The 18,651-nt window shown below is 41.1% G+C and overlaps 1 protein-coding gene across 5 annotated transcripts in view; it reads left to right on the forward strand.

Annotated features, from left to right (window-relative positions):
- Window positions 1–18,651, forward strand: part of FYCO1 (FYVE and coiled-coil domain autophagy adaptor 1) — a 46,013-nt gene that overhangs the window by 3,851 nt on the left and 23,511 nt on the right. For 4 of the 5 annotated variants that reach the window (XM_069007478.1, XM_069007479.1, XM_069007480.1 and 1 more), the window contains exons 2-9: window positions 5,339–5,521; window positions 7,015–7,121; window positions 8,259–8,384; window positions 11,932–12,038; window positions 12,908–13,051; window positions 13,796–13,889; window positions 14,309–16,939; window positions 17,831–17,923. In XM_069007478.1, the coding sequence (XP_068863579.1) occupies window positions 5,467–5,521; window positions 7,015–7,121; window positions 8,259–8,384; window positions 11,932–12,038; window positions 12,908–13,051; window positions 13,796–13,889; window positions 14,309–16,939; window positions 17,831–17,923 (3,357 nt within the window). In that variant the 5' untranslated portion in view covers window positions 5,339–5,466. The remainder of the gene's footprint in view (window positions 1–5,338; window positions 5,522–7,014; window positions 7,122–8,258; window positions 8,385–11,931; window positions 12,039–12,907; window positions 13,052–13,795; window positions 13,890–14,308; window positions 16,940–17,830; window positions 17,924–18,651) is intronic. The other variant, XM_069007482.1, reaches the window with a different exon arrangement.

Below are 18,651 nucleotides of genomic sequence, written 5' to 3' on the forward strand. Positions count from 1 at the left end.
CTTCCTCAAACAGGGAAGTTCTGTCATCATGAGATAGGGCTGAGACAAGGTTGTCTTTGTGAGATATGTACTAGCTCATCCCTCAGTGTTGTTTGCAGAAAGTGGTCATTTGAGTTCATGTTTTTCAGCAGTTATTGATGTGAAGGAATATCGGAGACAAAACACTATTCTCCAAGTGAGGAATCTGTGTCCCTGGTCTGATGCATCTGTCCTGTTTGGCAAAGTACAGTGTAGGGTATTAAAGGGTTTTAAGCCAGGTTAGAGAGGAGATCCAGTTCTGTAGGTACAGCATTAAAAAAATTTGGTAGGGTTGCCAGCTTTGTCCACTCAAGGTTAAAACTTAACTCTGTCTCGTGGAGTTCTTACCCTGCCACTGTATACTCTTGTCTGTTGCCTAGCTTTGATCTTTTTCTAAAAAGAGGTTGTAAATTCAAGGAATAGGGGTGGAATGCAGGTCAGTTGTCCATAGAATAGGGAAGACTGCACAAAAAGTTTATAAAACTTTACTGATTCTTTTGTGTCAGTCTTTTCTGTCAGGTTAGGGGTACAAGCAGTATTTTATGAATGTCATTAGTTTGTGTTTTTATGTTGTAAAATGCAAATATTCCTAGAGCACAAGAGCCTTCCCACAAAAAGGCTTTACTGTAAGGAGTTTTTAACTATAAAAATGCTCCTTCTCTGCCAAGCATTTGCAAAATATGTGAATGTTTTTATGCACTTCATCTAGTTATTCTCTTCCTCTATGTTATGATACTCAGAGAATTTGTTTTTCTAGACACGTATTTTCTGCGAGATGTCTTTTATTGTTAATTGTTTATATTCGCAAACCATATTTTTGTCACTGAAATGTGAAGATTTGCTGATGTAGAAAATTAAGGGAAAAAATTAATTTAAAAAGATTTCACTTCTCGGAGTGGAAACCCTAGCTGTCATTCAGACTGTGCCTGCCTTTTGCTTTTAATCCTTCTATTTAATACAGTCCAGTCATGTATCTTTGTATGGAGTGTTAAAGCACAAACAGTTGAGTTGCCCAGTAAGAAGCACATGTGTGTGCATGACAGAAGAACCACGCTGTCTTTTTTATACCTCAGACCCTTACTTCCAGCAAATAGTTCTTCAGCTTTATGGATGTGCAGCTCTGTGTGCCTGCATGGTACAAAATGAGAAAAGCTGCAGCACAGCTGCCGTGAATTTCACTGGGGCTCTATGTTTGCTGCAACAACAAAGTACGAAGTAGTTTTTTCAGACAGTTACTGGAATGAAATTAGTTAACTAAATCAGTGCTGTTACAATCCTGAGAGTTAGGGACTTTCTTTTCCCAGTTCTTCCTTCATCTCTCCCTGAGGTTTGCATTCAGTGTCTTTTGTCAGTGTGTCTTGTAGCCAACTGTATGACCAGGTAGGTTGTTAAGGATTTTTTTTTTCCAGTGTACCTTGCAGTTATCAATCAGTATCTGCTTTTATAGAGCATACCATGTTCACACTACACAAGGGAATAATACAGTTAAAGCTGTGACTCACAAACATAGGATTTGTCTAAGTATCCTCACTTGCCTGTTTTGTTTCATATAGAATGTTAGAAAAGGCGTAGGATTGCAGGCACCAAATAATTAAAGGTCTTGTGATACCATTTGGGGCCATGTGATGAAGTGCCCTTGTTTGGAATGACTAGTCCAGAGTAGTCATATTAACAGGAAGTATTTCCATAAGCAGTAGAAAGTAGTGGGTCTTGGTTTCCAAAGTATAGTTTTTGCAAATCTGATTTACTGTTTAGCTGAATTACAGCAAGTCTGCAGTGTGAGCTCTGCTCTTAGTGCACACTGAAAATGCACTTGGGTGGGGAGTGGATTCTCTGATATCAGGTTATAATGGAAGTCTCACTGTAGCCTTTAACAATGCAGAGACACTCTGCTCATGGGCATCCTCCCTGCTTCCTGTTTTGATTGCACATGGAGAAGTGTAATATTTTGAAGATGATTGCCTTCTCTCAAGGTTGGCCAAAATTGACCTAAAAGGGTAGCTGCTGGAGATGCAGACATGGTGTAGAAAATGAAGATAAATTTTATAGAATCAGATTAAAAGTAGGTCATTGTAGCTACTTCACTAACCAGTTTAATTACAGTTATTACATTTTGTTGCCTGTTTTATATGTGTCTCACTCCCCTTCAGGTAAATCTTTTCCTGTATGTGGGCTATTTCCTTTCTGCTTCTTTCTTTAATCTCCAGGATATCCTCCTCTGTAAAGAAGATTGCCACCCCCACACTAGCACTTATGCCATCAGGGAAGGCAGGAACCACCTTCAGAGATCAGCAGGCATGGCCCAGGAGTGCGAGGAGGGACTGGTGGCATGCCCTGTCTTGCGTCCTCTGTGCCAGGTCCTTAGTGTAGCTGCACTGATGTCATTGCAGCTCAGCAGTTCTGGGCAAGTTAATGCCATCAGCCTCAGTCCAGTGTTGTTATATAAGAGGTAACAATGCATCATCCAGAAAGCTTTTGACCCACAGTGGGTCACTTGTGCCTGAGGAATGTATCATGCTGTTTTCACAAAGCAAGTATTTACAGGTTTTAGTAGGATAGGAAATGCTGGAGGAACAGTGATGTGCTCTAAGGAATTCTGGGCAAAATGTTCTGTGATCAGGAAGGACTAGATCAGGTGTTTACGGAAGCTCTTCCTATTTTGTAATCTCGGGAAACCAGTTAAGATACATTATCAGCTTTCTTTGCCATAGGAAATGAGAGCTCTGCACCTGTGTTTTCTAAGAACACCTCTGGAAGGACCACAGAGGGGAGAAGTATCTTTCTCCCCATTTTGTAGAGGAGAAGGCAAGTAGAAGTTTCAGCACGTTTGCCCTATGCCATAGCCCAGGTCAAAAGATCCCCTTCACCTCTGGGAAGAGAAGGGGCTAAATGCATGTCTCATCTGTGGGAACTGATGCAAGGAAGGGGAAACTGTGAGACCTTGCTCCAGGTATTGAGAAAAGACGTGACAGGGAGCAGGCAGAGGAGTGGGCTGTGCAGCTTCATGCCTCCTGCTGAGTTGTGGCTTCTTTTCAGGATTCTCACATTCTGCCTAGGAGATCCAAACAGAAATAAAGATGTATATCTTGGGCTGCTTTGGCACAGCAGTTATCAACCACTGGGAGCACACAGCCCTCTCTTGCACTGTGCTGCTGAGCTGTTGTGCACCCAGTCGTCATTTATTTGTGACTTCTGGGCAAACACACTGACTTAAGCAATGCTAATGGGGCTGGGGAAACTCTGAACTGCCTCAGTCCTCTTCCAGTGAATGTCTACTTGTGCACCCTGCTGGGAATTAGCGCTTGACAAGGTCCCATGCTGTGCCTGGCTGCCATAGGATGCCCAGTGTCCCACTCCCTGCTGGTTATTGCAAAATAAAGGCTCAATTCCCAATTGCCTACTCTTCCAGGCTCTCTGTACGTGCCTGCAGCTGGCCTGGTCACTGTTTTCCTGGCATGCCTCTTGCAGTGCCTTTGCATCTCTGGAGCCTTGCATGGGAGCTTGTTCTGGCCTTTGGGAAGCACAGGCAGGAGCCTCTTGTTGGTCCTTGCTCTTTTCCCTCTTTGTGTGAGGAAAGCAGTTGGTTTGGTCACACTTTCTGGCTTCCATTGCCCACAAGGCACAATCTTCTGGCTTAAGCTCCTTTCTGTAACAGTTGCCAAACCGAACAGATACGGCTGATATTACTGTGTGTGCTTAAAAAAGGAAACATTGACTCACTGAGTTTGTTACTCTTGCTTTATTTCAGTAGTACCCAAACTCACCAAGTAGCCAGGAAGTGTGGCACTTTGTATGGTCACTCCCTAGAATCACAATAGGAATCTTGGGTATGTCACATTGTTGATTTAAGGTAAAAAATTGTGTTTGGCAGCACAGGTCAGGTGGTCTATGCTGTTCTGGCCTTCTGTTCCTGAAGCAATCAGCTGTGGTAGGGATTTTGCAGGCCAAGGCCCTTCCCCAGATAGGACATGGTCCACATGACACTTATGTCATAACATAACAACTGCCATCAAGATATGGAAATGGAAACTAGCAGGTAACGAAGCAGAGACAGCAGAGAAACACACGAGTAAGCATAGTTTCAGCCTTCTCTTTATGCTTAATGTATTTCTGTCTCTATGGCTTTGTTAATGTTTGCTTTGTTTCAAACAGAAAAGAATATGGGGTCACATCAGGATCACTTCCTAACAATACCTTAATACATAGGGTAGGAAGGATGATCCATTTGATTAATTCAGACGCCTACTTCAGCCATGCCAATTTAGCTCTTTTGGGAGTGAAAGAAAGGAAAGAGAAAGGAGATACAATAATGTGACCTAATCACATTAGATTCAAAAGTTTGTAAGATTTTAATTGCAACTTAATTTCATTGTAGTTCAGCTTGAATTATAACAAAAGCATAACAGCAATTTTTCTAAAGATTTGGTACTTTGGGTGTTGTGTTTCCTTGAAACTTTGGCCGTACCTCTGCAGACAGAATTCTGAACAAACTTTGAACAGGATGCTTAGTAAGTTCCCTACGTAGTTTCTATGTGGCTTTTTTCTTTGAATGGTTGTTCCCAGATTAGCGTTGGAAAGATTGCATCCCCAGGCATGGTTGTTTTAGTAAAGTGTTTGAGGCTTTCAATTAATTTTACTTTAAGAAAGATTTTCTGTGAGTGCCAAGTATAACTCACTCTAAGCAAAGAAGGTGGTGCAAGGTATGGTTATCCAGCCAAGGATACTGTAAGAGAGCTTAAAATAAAGTGGTGTCATCTTACATGTGTAGGGAACAGTGAGTTCTGAGAAGGGGCTGAGAGGTGCTGAAATCACGCTCCAGTACTAAAGCTTTTAGTAGCTCTTGCACATTAAAAGTATGCTCCGGTGCCAGAGAGTCAAGCATGCATCATTTTGGACTCCTTGGCCCATGCCTAGTCTGTGTCTTTAAAGTCTTTCTGAAATGGTTTTATCTTTTTACTCTGCAACCTGTAGGGAAGATCTGGCAAGGCTTTGGGGAGGGAAAATCATGTGTCATTGGAACCTCCCTCAGGATCACAAGATAGATTGGATGAGATGCCAGCCAGAGCTGGACTGTACCACCAACTCTGTTGTAACTCCAGCCAGAGAAAATTGCTCTCTGAGGTTTGCTTGGTAGTTTTGTAAGATATAACTGAAGAAATAACTGAAATGGAAAGTGAAAACTAGAAGAAAATATTAAGGAGATTCCTGGAAAAGGGTTGGCCTTGGAATTCATTACTCAACAGGATCTAAAATGCCAAAGCACCTCTCTGCTACTCATTTGAGCTGATAAAGACTTTCATTTTATTTTTGACTTTTACAGTTGCAGATGTCACAGAGAAGAATAATCAGCATCAACCCAATGGTCATCAAGACTATGAACGCTGCTGTTTTTATCTAGATGGATGAAAAGGTTAACAGCCCAGAAGGGGAGTTCCTTTTGTTTCCAAGATGGCAGCAACTAGTGGTGAAAGCCAGCTGCAGCGGATTATCAGAGACTTGCAAGGTACATGCTGACAGATACATTCTGGAGGCTGGACTGCATCCTCTGGGTTTTAGATAACAGAGAGTAGGAGTTGTGTTTTCAATTGTGTAACTCCTTCCAGCAGCAATTGTAGCAACATAATTCAAGGTGTGCAACGTGATGAATTTTTTTTGTGAGACAAGTGCTGTACCATCTGCAGGACTCTGAATTCTTAAATCCTGCAAATTTAAACATACAAGAGAAGAAATAGGTTTTACAATTTAAAGAAAGGTGTGTGTGGGGGGGGGGTGCATTGTGAGCTAGTACTTCATCGGCATGCAGAGAGTTACAGGACTTTATGTGAAGTAAGGAGAAAAGGCCTAAAACTCAGGCTTCCTTGATGGGAAGCTGGTGTGGAGTTGTTGCTAATGTGGGAAGGGGAAAAATCAGGAGGCCAAACCTAGCTGGGAAAGGAGACCCAGAGGAAGAGTGCTAGAGAATAACACCTGCTGTTCTTGCTGCAGTGGAGCCTAACTTGTCTTCCACTAGAACTAGCCAATCTCATTTTCAACAGTTCTGCTGCAGGCAGAATTGGCATCAGATTCATAACAGTTTTGCTGCTCTCTTTCTGTCCTACTCAGCTGCTTATACCAAGATTCAGATATTTTTCCTTTTAATTTTTATTAACTGTAAGGTATATGCACCAAAGCTGAGAATCTAGATCTTCTTGTAACATAAAAAAGGAGATCTATGTGCCTGCTGACAAGAAGTTTTAATTTGCAACAGGTTATCAAGCGGGACTGGGAGCTAAAGCTCACTCAGTCACCTGAAATAAGTATAAAACCAAAGTTGAAAGCAAACTCAAAATCAGTAATTTCTGATGTTGAGAAGTACATCCTTTTGGAGCTAGAGTGCCCAGGGGGACAGTAGAGTGTATTTTGACTTGAGATTTCCTCACCCACTATGGGTGTATATTTTAGGGAAGAGTTGCTGTATGCTTATTTTTTGTGTAAATTTTTTTTTTTCATTTGTGTTTGTAACCAGCACAAGCTGAACCTTCCTGAATAAAGCATGGAGAAGATAAATGTGCTGACTGAACGACTGTTCTCGTGTTACTGATCCCCTTTAGCAGATTACATGCTTTGTCCTTTCTAATCAGAATTCTGTTTGTCCTGTGGCAATACCTTAATGTGCACATGAGATAGCAAAAAGTCATTTCTTTTCCCTCTGCTGAGGTAGCAATTAGCAATTGTCTGTTAGCAGGTTTTGTTAAGTGTCAGAAGTACTAAGTGTCTTTTTAAGAAGAAATAATCCGTACAACAAATTGACACAGCTTGAACTCCTGTTTTCTTATAGGTGGTCTTAAATTGGAAGCATAGCAGTCATTTTTTCATACTGTTGTTAAGACATTTCAGCTAAAAGGAAATGAGTCCACATGCATAATGTCCATGTAGAAAGTATTCATTTAGTTGTTTATGGATGCAGTGCTAGATATCCTTTGCATTAGTTAACTATTTTGATGTCTTGTTTTAAAGATGCAGTGACTGAATTAAGTAAAGAATTTAAAGAAGGAGGTGAACCGATCACAGATGACAGTGTCAACTTGCAAAAATTCTCCTACAAGCTTGAGTACCTTTTACAGGTAAAAAGTGATTTGTGTATTTGTAATCTACCAGCAAAGCTCGGCCTTGTTTTCTCTTACTTCCTCTTCAGTATGTGGGGTTTAACTCAAGTAATCAAAATATCCAGCTGATTCTCTCTTTGTATTTATTTTTTTGTTGTGTGTGATAAGTGGACTGAAATGTGTGCTGCCTATTATACTTATTTCAAGTGAAAATAAATAAATGTAATCACAAGGCAGTGCTGGTAGTTTGATTGAGAAATGTAAGGCATTTCTGTATTGATTTGAAAGATCTGAGCTTGATTTTAAAGATCTATCTTGCTAAGTTATCCTGAAAAAACTGTGGTAATGAGATCTTGACATTTTAATGCAAAATAAATACTAGTAAACTGTTCGTGGTGCAAAATGTAGTGGTGTGAGTAATTTATAGAATTTCAGCAATTTCACTTTGAAAATTTTTTTGTTGTTGTATGAAAGGCTTAATACAAAAGGCTGATTTTTAATCTGGAATGTTGTGTTTTGTCCACCCTTTAAATTTAAGTAAAAGAGGACACTGCTGGGCAAACTGAAATTCAGTTTGCATAGTGTGGTGTCCACATATACTGTAATCATGTCAGTGATTGCAGCAAAGACATGCTAATGTAGCCTTAATCTAGGCAAAGGAGTTTTAATGGGATTGCAGAGGCTCCAGCAGAAACTGAAAATTCTTTTGGGATCTGAATGGTCCAAGGTGCAGTCCATATCCTTGCTGCATTGCTGCTCTAAAGGTGATTTATCTAGAGCAGGTTTTTCTGGTACATACATGTGCGCTACTGGCACACTTGATTGCAGGTCTCTCAGCAGCTGGCTGTTAGTGCTTTGCTCTTGAACAGCTGCAGAATCTGCTGCAAATCTTTGTTGCAGCAGTTTTGAATGGATGTCTGTATTTTAAAGAGCACCAGAACATTATTATCTCTTACTGTCAGTAAAGTAGCTTTTGTAACTGCTGGATTGCATCAGTACAGTGCAGTGTCTCTTTCCTTTGTGAATACACTGGCTAAAGCTAAGAGGACTCATGAAAGCACATGCTGCTGGGAGAGGAACAGAATTTCAAGTAGCTATATATAAGTATATTTCTATTTAAATTTTGCTCATTGTATTTTGTTTTCCTGGTTTAAGTTTGACCAGAAAGAAAAAAGCACATTGCTGGGGAACAGAAAAGACTACTGGGATTATTTCTGTGACTGCCTGGCAAAAATCAAAGGAGCTAATGATGGAATCCGCTTTGTCAAGTCTATTACAGAAGTAAGTATATCAGTTAAGCATCAGAATATGTGGGTTTTGTTTTGCCATGTCTTTTCAGAGAGCAGAAGCAACAAACCAGAAAAAATACGCTGCTTTTAACACATAGCAAAAAAACCTTGGGGATTTTTTTTTTCTCACATAAGGTATAAAAATGCAAGATTTCCTTTTCTACTAGGGCACCAAATTATGTAGGATTAGAAGGCCTGACTCCTGTTTCAAAGACACAAGTGAATGAACCTGTTTGTCTCTGGTTGTGCCCTGCTTTTTCATAAACTTAGTGCCATTTTCTCTTGAAAAGAAATGAGAAATTGAGTCAAGAGTAGAGCATACCATCTTCAGCACAGCTTACAGCAGGATTTGACTCTTAAGTGTAAGATGAAAAGTTCACCATATTTGACTTTTCTTAAGACTTTTTAACTGGTCCGTAAAGTTGACTGACTGAGAGCAGCAATTTCATCTTCTGTCTCAACTCTGTTCCTCCGTGTGAAATAGCATGATGGAATGACATGGGATGGTTGTCATTATTCCCTTGGGTAAGCTGTCAGGAACAGCACAAAAAGCCTTGTTCCTGTTAGATTTAGATAGTAATAAAAACCATGTTATAGCTTCAGCTCAATCTGTGGGTGATGTAAAAGCTGTGAGAAGCTTTCTGTGTTGATCCTGTCTGAGTCTTTAGAATCGTTTGAAGAAGATTTTCCTTGTGGGTGGAAGAGGCGGTGGTGTGGTGGTGCTGGCCAGTGTTGTCCTGGTGCTCACTTCTATTATCTGTGAGCAGTGCTAACTTGGATTGGCAAGTTACTATTTACAGCAGATTTTTCTATTCTCTTGGGAGTTCTTCCACAGCAGCTCTAGATAATGTTGTTTTGATTCATCTGAAAGAGAGCCATGATACTGCAGCAGAGGCAGGTTCTGGGCTTCCTACCTTTCTTCCTTTTCTTTGCAACTTTCACAGTGTTGAATTTTGCTGTTCCAAGGTGAGCAATCTGAGGAAGGGCTTCAGTTTGCTTTACCAGTGGGCAGGAAAAGAGGGGAGAGGCACAGAAATTTGGGTTGGATTTCCCACTGCAGGACAACCAGAGAAGTAAGGACAGTAGCCGCTGCTGCAGGAAAAATCCTCTGACTATAGATAGTGGCCCCTAAATTCTCAGTAGCAGGAGCCACTCTGATTTCTCTGCAAAGGTGGCTGTGCTGTAGTCTTCAACAGTCTGTTGCCTGTGGTATCACCTGCATATTGCCACATGTAAAGACTGCTCTACTTTTTCCTTTTACAGTACCTCTGGCTGTTAAATTGTTAGCACAATATAAAAAATTATAGTTTGGAAGCAGGATATGTTCTACTTCAGTTTCTGTGCAGTCATAGAAATTAGCTTGTGGAAGGTTTCTTTAATCTTTATTAACTTGTGGTTTAGGAATATAAACTCTTAAAAGAGGAATCAGTGATTGGTTTCAGGTAACTGAGCTGGCAGACTCGGGCCCAGAAATTAAATGACACATGACACAAATATATGTTTGTTATTCCCCTTCATTACAGGCAGAAATCAGCAGCAAATTTTTGAACCTGGCTGGATAGAACATAAAGGTTTCCAAATGTCCTCTATTTGCTCACTGAACAATACTAGTTGACCTTCAAAGGTGGAGGTGAACAAAAAAGAAAGAGTAATAGTTAATTTTAAGGACGGTCAAACATTAGACAGCATAATGCCTCTTCTGTTCTGCCTGCAGTGCTTCTAACATTAGGGTGCACGGTGTGCTAGACAGGTGGGGCAAGGAAGCAAATAAGAACGCCCTGGAAACTGTTATCTGTTAATTAAGCAGAGGGCCTTATTCTTGAGAGCAGTAGGTGAGCAGTGAGTTCTGGTCATTCCTCTTTCCCTTTCAAAAGGTGATTACACTAAATACACATCTTTCCAAATCTTTACAGCCATACACTGCACCTTAACTGCAGTGTTTGCTGTCAACATGGAAACACTGTCAATACCAGACACTGTGCCTCCCTGATTTCTAGCAGGGCTCCAGGACGTGGCATGCTTTTGCTTCCTAGTCAAATAGTCTTCAGCTACTTGTAATTGCATATATGTAAATATTTTCCTCTACTTCTCATTATGTACATTTGTTCTGGTCTCTCCATATTGCTTAAAGAAGGCAATGCAATTTAAATTGAAAAAACAATGGGAATAAGGATAGGATTAATTCTGTGGCTTCCAGAGTTTGGGATTTTTTTGACAGTTCTTAAGATATTCACTAAATATGCCTACTTAGGAAAAAACACTTGTAAGCTTCTGTGCACAGAGTAGGAATAGCATCTCCCTGAAGAAATATTCAGATGTCTGCAGGGTGAATGAGGGCGAAATCCAGTTGGTAAATTAAATTTGCTGTTTGTGGGATACTTCCTGTTTAGGGACCATGGTATTTTGCACTTTGTATGCTATAGAATTCAAACCAAAAATCAGTAAAAAGTGTTGCTTTCTTTGCTTCACATTTCATTCAGGTTACATTTATAAGGAACATTTTTGTACGTAGTGGGTTACTGAGCTAAATGAAGAACCTGTGTTACTTCAGAGTAGAAGCGCAGTAACAGCAAAAACAAGGAAGATGAGGGTATTTCACCACAGTGGAATACTGATCAGCCAGAGAGAAAGCTTGTGTGGCCTTTGAGCCTTGTTTCACACTAATTTTCCAAGTAAAGTTACAGTAACCTACTATCTTGTGCCTCAGCCTCTCTATTATTTGTCTTGGCATCTATTTTACATCATAAATGTATTTGTTTTGTTAGTTGGATGAGCAGTTTGGTGAGAAATTCTTTCATCATGCTCCTTTCCCATTCCTAAATTGATTACTGACTTTGATAGAAAGAAGAAATAAAACACAACTATTCAGTGTTTCACTATTTTGCAGGACAGAAAATGGTTCAGATGTAAAAATAAAACATCAATTCCCCAAGTCAATAGCTATAACAAAATTCAGTACTGAGCTTTGTGATCCCCCTTATGTTGATTTAACAGCTGTCTTCATAAAAAAATCCATTAAATTTTGGTCATGCAGCTGTTCTTGGTCTGAAGAAAGAATTAGATTTTAATCAACTTAACGGCTAAGTATTAAGAAAGGCTTTTTGCGTTGTCTGGGGTTACAGTGTCCATGGGGATGTATATTTTTATATGTGTACATCTTTGTTCTATGACTAAATCTGTCCAGCTGTGGCCATATGCATCTTAAGTAACTTAAGCAGTCACTTCTGCCTTTGCTGGGCACATTGAGATTTGCCTTATATTGTCAAGTGTCCTTAGCATAGTCTGGACTCAATATATTAGATGATTCATTGGTCCTGTGATGCCTTTTATATAATTATAAAGTGGACAACAGTCAGCGTAGAAACAAATCCATCCAATGACAGACTTAGGAAAAGGTTCTTACTGGTTTCCATTAAAACTTTTTCCTTTACAGTGGCTTACTATATTTTTGTGTTGCTGTGTGGGCTTTTCTGGCAATGTCTCTACGTTATTACAAATGATATTTAGACTTTTCTTTTCTTGTGGTTTCTCCCCTCCAGCTACGAACCTCTCTTGGAAAAGGAAGAGCATTTCTTCGTTACTCCCTGGTTCACCAAAGGCTAGCAGACACCTTGCAGCAATGTTTTATGAACACCAAAGTGACCAGGTGAATAGCAAACTGCTTTTTTAACTAATAGGTGTTTTCTCAGTGTGATCAAGCAACATCACCTAGTAGCTATTGAAAGAAATTGAAATGCTTCCAAATGTTTGGCTTAGAGAGCTGGTAATAGGATATGAAGGATCATAGACCTTTTGTCCTGGGTCACTGGTTCATACCTATCTTGGGCTGGTAAAGATTGAAAGTTATTACAGCTAAATATGTGTGGAGTGGGTTGCACTGGTGCTTCTGTACATCGGTTTCAAAGGTGTTGTGTTTATAAGTATTGAAGGTCCTGGGTTTGATGGGCTGTTCATCATGAGAGAGGATTAATTTGGATGTGTTGCACAAAGCCCCAGAAAGCATTTGCATATATCTCTGGATGGTCACACAGAGGAACAACTTGCCCTTGGCCAAGAAACTCACAAGTATAGTTTGTATTTGGTTGGAGGGACGCTGCTAGGGCTTTAAGAAAAAGCCAGCTATTTTCACAATGTATTTAACTCTGGTTGCTGCTTTCTGTTCCTTATTTTTGATGTTTTAAATGTGTGATTTAGGTATTTACTGTGTGATTACCCAGTGCATAGCACATATTTTGTATTGTCAGGGATTTGCCCAAGCACTACAGGAAAAAATATTTTGTGCAGGTACTCCTATAAAGATATTTATGTGGAATTAAATAAAGGTGTTTAATTTCATTTACATTGAAAGGATAGGATATTGTTTGGTGGGTCTGTTTTAATTTGTGTTTAGAATACTGTATCGTCATTTTTCTGAGGCGGAGTGAATAATGATGTAGGGTTTTTTGTACGAGAAACTGCTACTTCTCTTTTGCTTATGAATGAGTATTACTTCTTTCTCGTTTGTTTGTTTTTAAGTGACTGGTACTATGCAAGAAGTCCATTTCTGAATTCCAAAATGAGTTCTGACATTGTGGGTCAACTGTATGAGCTCACTGATGTTCAGTTTGACTTGGCATCAAGAGGCTATGATTTAGATGCTGCTTGGCCGGCATTTGCCAGGTAAGATGGAGCCATGTTGTGATTTTGTGTTAACAAGGACATAAAACACCTGCTTGCTGAAGAATCTGTAAAAGCTTCTGCTTTTGAAGGTAGGAATACTTGTGTTTGAGCAGGTATAAACTTTTTCCATGTAATTAGTCCATGACCAAATTGGCCTGTTTCTCCTTCAGTTTACTGAGTACCAGTGATCAGAGATGGTGCTCTGTAATACAGGACTTACAGTAATTGCAGTTTAGGCCCAAATCCCAAGCTATTCTCATCTATAGAGGCACAAGAAGAAATCTTCTTAGCTTCCTCTGTTTCAAGAGCTGAGACTGCACAGCCAAGCAGTGTGCTTCACTTGCAGCAATGGTGATCCCACCTAAAAGTGGGGTATAACAAAATCTACCAGATCTGGTCCAGATCCATTTGTATCGATGGGAGTTTTCTAGGGCCCTTTTCTGCCACCATCTGGTTGAGCAGCCACCACACAGCAATACAATTCCTTAGAGCAAGGCTGCATTGGTTCTTGAGGATGTGGGAAGTGACAGCTACCAGCCCCATCACCTTTTATAGGTGCCTTGGATAGCCCTATCTTATTTTTCATCAATTTCATCAGTTTCAGTGTGGGCAAGACAGCAGGTGCAGTTATGTCCTTTTTAATGTGGTAATTACCACTAGATAAATCTTACATATACAAGTAGAAAGACACAGATATGTGTGCTTAGACTTACCTTATATATTGTTTCTCTGTGTGATCCACAGGAGGACTCTGTCCTCGCTTGGATCTTCAGCATATTTATGGAAGCCCCCCAGTCGCAGTTCCAGCATGAGCAGTTTAGTGAGCAATTATTTGCAGGTAAGCAAATTGCAAATAAGTGTTTATATGTCATGGTAGGTTTCTGGTTGGCATAGTTCCAGAGAACTTTGTAGTTTTATGATGGTTATGAGTCTTGAAATGCTAAACTGCTAAAAGCATACTTAATTAAAAGTAAAGGGAATTGTCTCTCAGCTGCTTCAACTTAACATGCCAATCTTGTAAAAGAAAAAAAATACGTTCAGAAGATAGGTATATACTACCAGCAGATAGGTATGTTTTCATTTATCTTTTGGGAAAACAAGCCCCATTTACTAGAAGTTGATATCTTGTAGTGCTATGAAGGCAGCACACAATGTCACTGTACATTAAGACCCTGAATTGCTCTCATTTCAACACACCATTTAAGTGCAGGTTTAATACTACTTAAAATTTCTTCTTTTCCCCTTCTGTTCATTTAGGCACAAGAGTTTCCTTCCAGCCCTGACGTAAATAACTCACTAAATGTTGAACACCTTGAGGGCTATGAAGAGATGCGTTTAGAACTTGACCAGGCTGAGCTGAGGCAGAGGGAACTTCAAGATCGCATTCACCAGCTGGAAATTGAAAACCAGGAGCTCCAGGCAACTGTCAGCCTTCAAAAACAACAAGTACAGGTAGAAAAGGAGAAGAGCAATAACTACAGTGAGGAGAACTCCCGGCTGACAAAGATAATCACAGAGTTACAGAAGCAGTGTGAGGTCTCACACTCCACTCAGAGCACTGTCCATGACCTGCAGAAGTGCCTACAGTCACTGGAACTGAATGCAGTGGAGCAGCAGAAGGAGCACTCAACAAAGGCGGAGCAGCTGTTGACCAGCAAGGAAGATTGTGCCTCAGAATTGCAGGTTTCGAATCAGGAGCTGGAGACCTCTAGGGCTTTGATTGCTGTGAAGGATCTTTGCATTGATGAGCTCAAAGCCAAGCTGAGTTCCACAGAACAGAAGAACCTCAACCTCCTTGCAAAAGTTGATGCTGCCTTGGACGAAAAGGGACAGCAAGCCATAGCCCAGTATGACTCTGCCCTACAAATACGGGCACTGTTAGAGAAGATTCAGGAGATAGAAAAGGAAAAGGCAGATATGCAAAGACTCAATGATGAACATACATCTCAGCTGAAAGCAGCAAGGGAGGAGCTGCTGCTGAAAGAACAGGCACAGAAGGAACTGGAATCAAGATACAGTAGCCTCACTGCTAACTCCAAAGAAGAGAGTGAAAAGCTGATTGGGAGCCTGGAGACCATGGCAAAGGAAAAGGATGCACTTCAGAAGGCCCTGACTCTGAAAGGAAAGGAGATGGCTGAGCTCCAGACCCAGGTAATGGGGTCGCTGGCTCAGGTGGGTTCACTGGAAAAAAATCTTGAGGAAGCCAGGAAGGAAAAAGAGAAACTTAAGGAGGAGTATGGTAGGAGGGAAGGAGCACTGAAGCAGGAAGCCCAGTCACAAGCAGAGCAACTTGAACTACAGGAGGGTCGCTTAACAAAGGTGAGTCAGACTGTGTGTAGCCTTCAGGAGCAAAACCGGAAACTCATGTCTGAGAAGGAGCATCTTGGGCAGAAAGTCAAGGAGCTGGAGGAGCACATGGAGCAGCAAAACTCTGCAGTGAGTGAATTGGATGAGGAGAGCAGGAAACTGAAAACAGAGAATGAGAATTTGCAGCAGTCTAAGAAGAAGATGGAAGAGAAACTGAAAAATCTGGAAGCTTCTAAAGCTTCCCTAGAAGCCGATGTAGCCAAGTTGAGAGCCTCTGAGAAACAACTTCAGAGTGAAATAGATGATGCCCTGGTGTCAGTTGATGAAAAAGAGAAGAAGCTCCGGAGTGAGAACAAACAGCTGGATGAAGACTTGCAGAATGCCAGAAGGCAAAGCCAAATTCTAGAGGAGAGGCTGGAGGCTCTGCGCTCAGACTATGAAGAGCTAAAGCAAAGAGAAGAGACCTCCAAGGAGTCTTATGCCTCATTTGAAGCACAGCTGAAGAGTGCCAAACAGCATAGTTTACAAATGGAAAAAAGTTTGGACACCTTGAAGGAAAGCAAAGAGTGTCTCCAATCACAGCTCACAGAGAAGGAAGTAGAACTGCAGGGCATGGAGAGCCAATGTGAGCAGCTAAGAGCAGAAGCTGAAAGGTACAGGAAGAAAGCAGAGACTCTTGAGATAGAAAAGCTCAGTGTTGAAAAGACATGCCTTCATCAGACAAAACTTATAGAATCTCTCACGTCAGAAAAGGAATCAGTGGAAAAACAGCAACTACAGCAGGCGGCGTCCCTGGAGAAGGAGGCAAAAGAGCTGGCCTTCAGACTGACCATGACTGAAGAGCAGTTGGAGGTCAACCGAGGTGAAGTGTCCAGGCTGCAGGCAGAAGTCCTCGACCTACGAGTCAAGCTTCAGCAGGCCACTGATGAGAGAGAGAGGATGAGAGGTGAGCTGGCAGTCACTGAGACTCTCTTGAGTGAGCAGAAGACGCTTGTCCAGCAGCTGAAAGAGCAGAGTGAGTCGCTCAACCGAAACCATGTGCAAGAACTGATGCAATGTAAAGAAAGGGAAGAGATGCTGAAAAAAGAGCAGGAGAAAACAGCCCATCAAAAAGCTGAGCTGGAAAGTAGTTTAATGAACTTAAAGGAAGAGCTGTCTAAGGTTAAGCGGTATTTGGAAAATGCTAGAGTGGAAAATGAAGAAAATAAAGATCTCCTCCACAGGACCAACACTGATATGGCTGAACTTGGTATTCAGATTTGTGCCTTGACCTCTGAAAAGGTGGATGCAGAAGAGCAGTTGGCCCAGGCCACAGAAAGGTTCAAAGAACTGGAAGAACAGGCAACAGAGCAACAGGAGAAGCTGAAGCTTGACATCTCTAATCTCAGAGAGGAGAACAAGCACCTGCAAGAGAAATTAGAGGAGGCTCAAATGTGTGCTGCAGCTATTCCAAGTCTGCAATTGCAGCTGGAGACAGTACAGAAACAGGCTAAGAGTTTCCAAGAGACCAGCCAAGAAGAGCTGTCTGCAATAAAATTTCAAATGAGCACAGAGATTCTAAATTATCAGACAAAATTCAAGGTAAATTAATGTAATTATTATAGCTGAGGAAGCTGCTTTACCATCTGCTGCAGCAATTACTGCATGAAATCCTAAGGTTTGTGTGGGTCAGGCTCTGAGACTAACATGCAACTAGCCTAAGCCTGAGAATCTGAAAATGTCTCTATGCTCATGACCTAGGCCTATCTGAGGTAAAATAACTCCTCAGAGTTCTATGGACATGTGTAATGGAAAGGCCACGTGATACGGAAAAGCAAGTCAGTACTCATGAGGGTGATGATTTCTTATGTTGGCACTGAAGGTGGCATCTGCTGTCCCTCTGGTTACAGCTGTGGTTGTTTTCTTTTTTGGTAGGAGCATTGCAAGACCTGTCTGTCACACCTGTAACACTGCTTCTCCTAAAAACTGATTTTGATGAAAGGAAACTTAAACTGAGACCAGAATGCAAAAGCATTTAACTCCCACGTGTATTTTTGCTTTCAGCTGCTCAAGGCAGCAGCTGAGAAGATCAAAGTTTTGCTTCCAAAAATGCATGAGTCAGCCCTGTGTACATAAAACAGCACACCTAAAGCCTGAAACTTCATTGTGTTTGCTTTGCCATTCTGATAAAATGTCTAAGATTGCTGGTTGATCAGAGGCTTATGCCACTGCATGAGTTTGACCTTCTTTTTGCTGAGAATTGCAATAGCCTATGCAAAGTAACAGTGAAACACAGTTAATGTGCCACCATAAAGGGAGTTTGCTTGATTCCAGGAGTTGAGTGTCTTTTTTTAGCTGTCTTTCATGAGCCAGTGGTGCTGCATTTATCCCATGCATGGCAGTAAGAGCACTCATAACTCACAGCTGGGAATTTTGTAGATGAGGGGGTGGCCACTGGAGGATTACTAACTACTGGCTCAATCTCTCTGCCAGGCTGTCAGTGAGGAGTGCGGGAAAGTGAGAGAGCAACTTGAGGAACAGAAACAACAGCAGCATGCTGCGGAGGAAGAGATTACAGAGTTACAAGTAGGTGCTTGATCTGATTTAAAACCAGAGGTGTTTGTGTCAGCAGGCATTAGTGTTACCACTGGGAAGGCAAGCAGCATTTCTGATGACTGGCTGAGAATCTGAGAATGCCTTTGTATAAATACAGTTGCTGCAGAAAAAATACTGGGCAGCTGACAGCCACTGAAACAGAGATTATGAAAAGCACAATGTCACTTAGGATCTGCCCTCCCTTGAAAGCTGGTCAAGTTTTATGTAAGACCTGGTTATGTGTTCTCTTCTTAAATGGGGGTGTAGGTTTAAGATGTGTCTTTCTTAGGCTCTGCATGCCCACACAGCCACATGTGTAGATCCATCTGTTTGCAGGCTGCAAAGGGCACTGAATCAGAGAATTAATGTGGCTGAGAAATAACCCAGCCACAAAAAAATAGGATTTTTGCAATAAATTTATCAAACAGTTGAGTTAGAAGGGTCATACTGAGTTGTAAGGAATCTGGAAAGAAGAAATGTAAGATTACTGGATGTGGCCTTGCCTGCTAGGAGAAACCCATACCTTTAGAGGTAGTTAGGTATGTTCCCTGAGGACTCCAAGTTTGGCAGACTTCTCTGGAGAGTCTAGCTGTGAAAGAAGTTGGGTTGTTTTCAAGTGTCCTTCATATTCCATATGGGTTTTAATAAACAATATTTCCCCCCTATTTAATTTTTCTCTTTTGAAGCTTTTAGGTGGTGAAAAAGCCTTCAGGGTATAT

The sequence above is a fragment of the Aphelocoma coerulescens genome, chromosome 2 (genome assembly GCF_041296385.1).
Source record: "Aphelocoma coerulescens isolate FSJ_1873_10779 chromosome 2, UR_Acoe_1.0, whole genome shotgun sequence".
In the NCBI taxonomy this organism is placed as follows: Eukaryota; Metazoa; Chordata; class Aves; order Passeriformes; family Corvidae; genus Aphelocoma; species Aphelocoma coerulescens.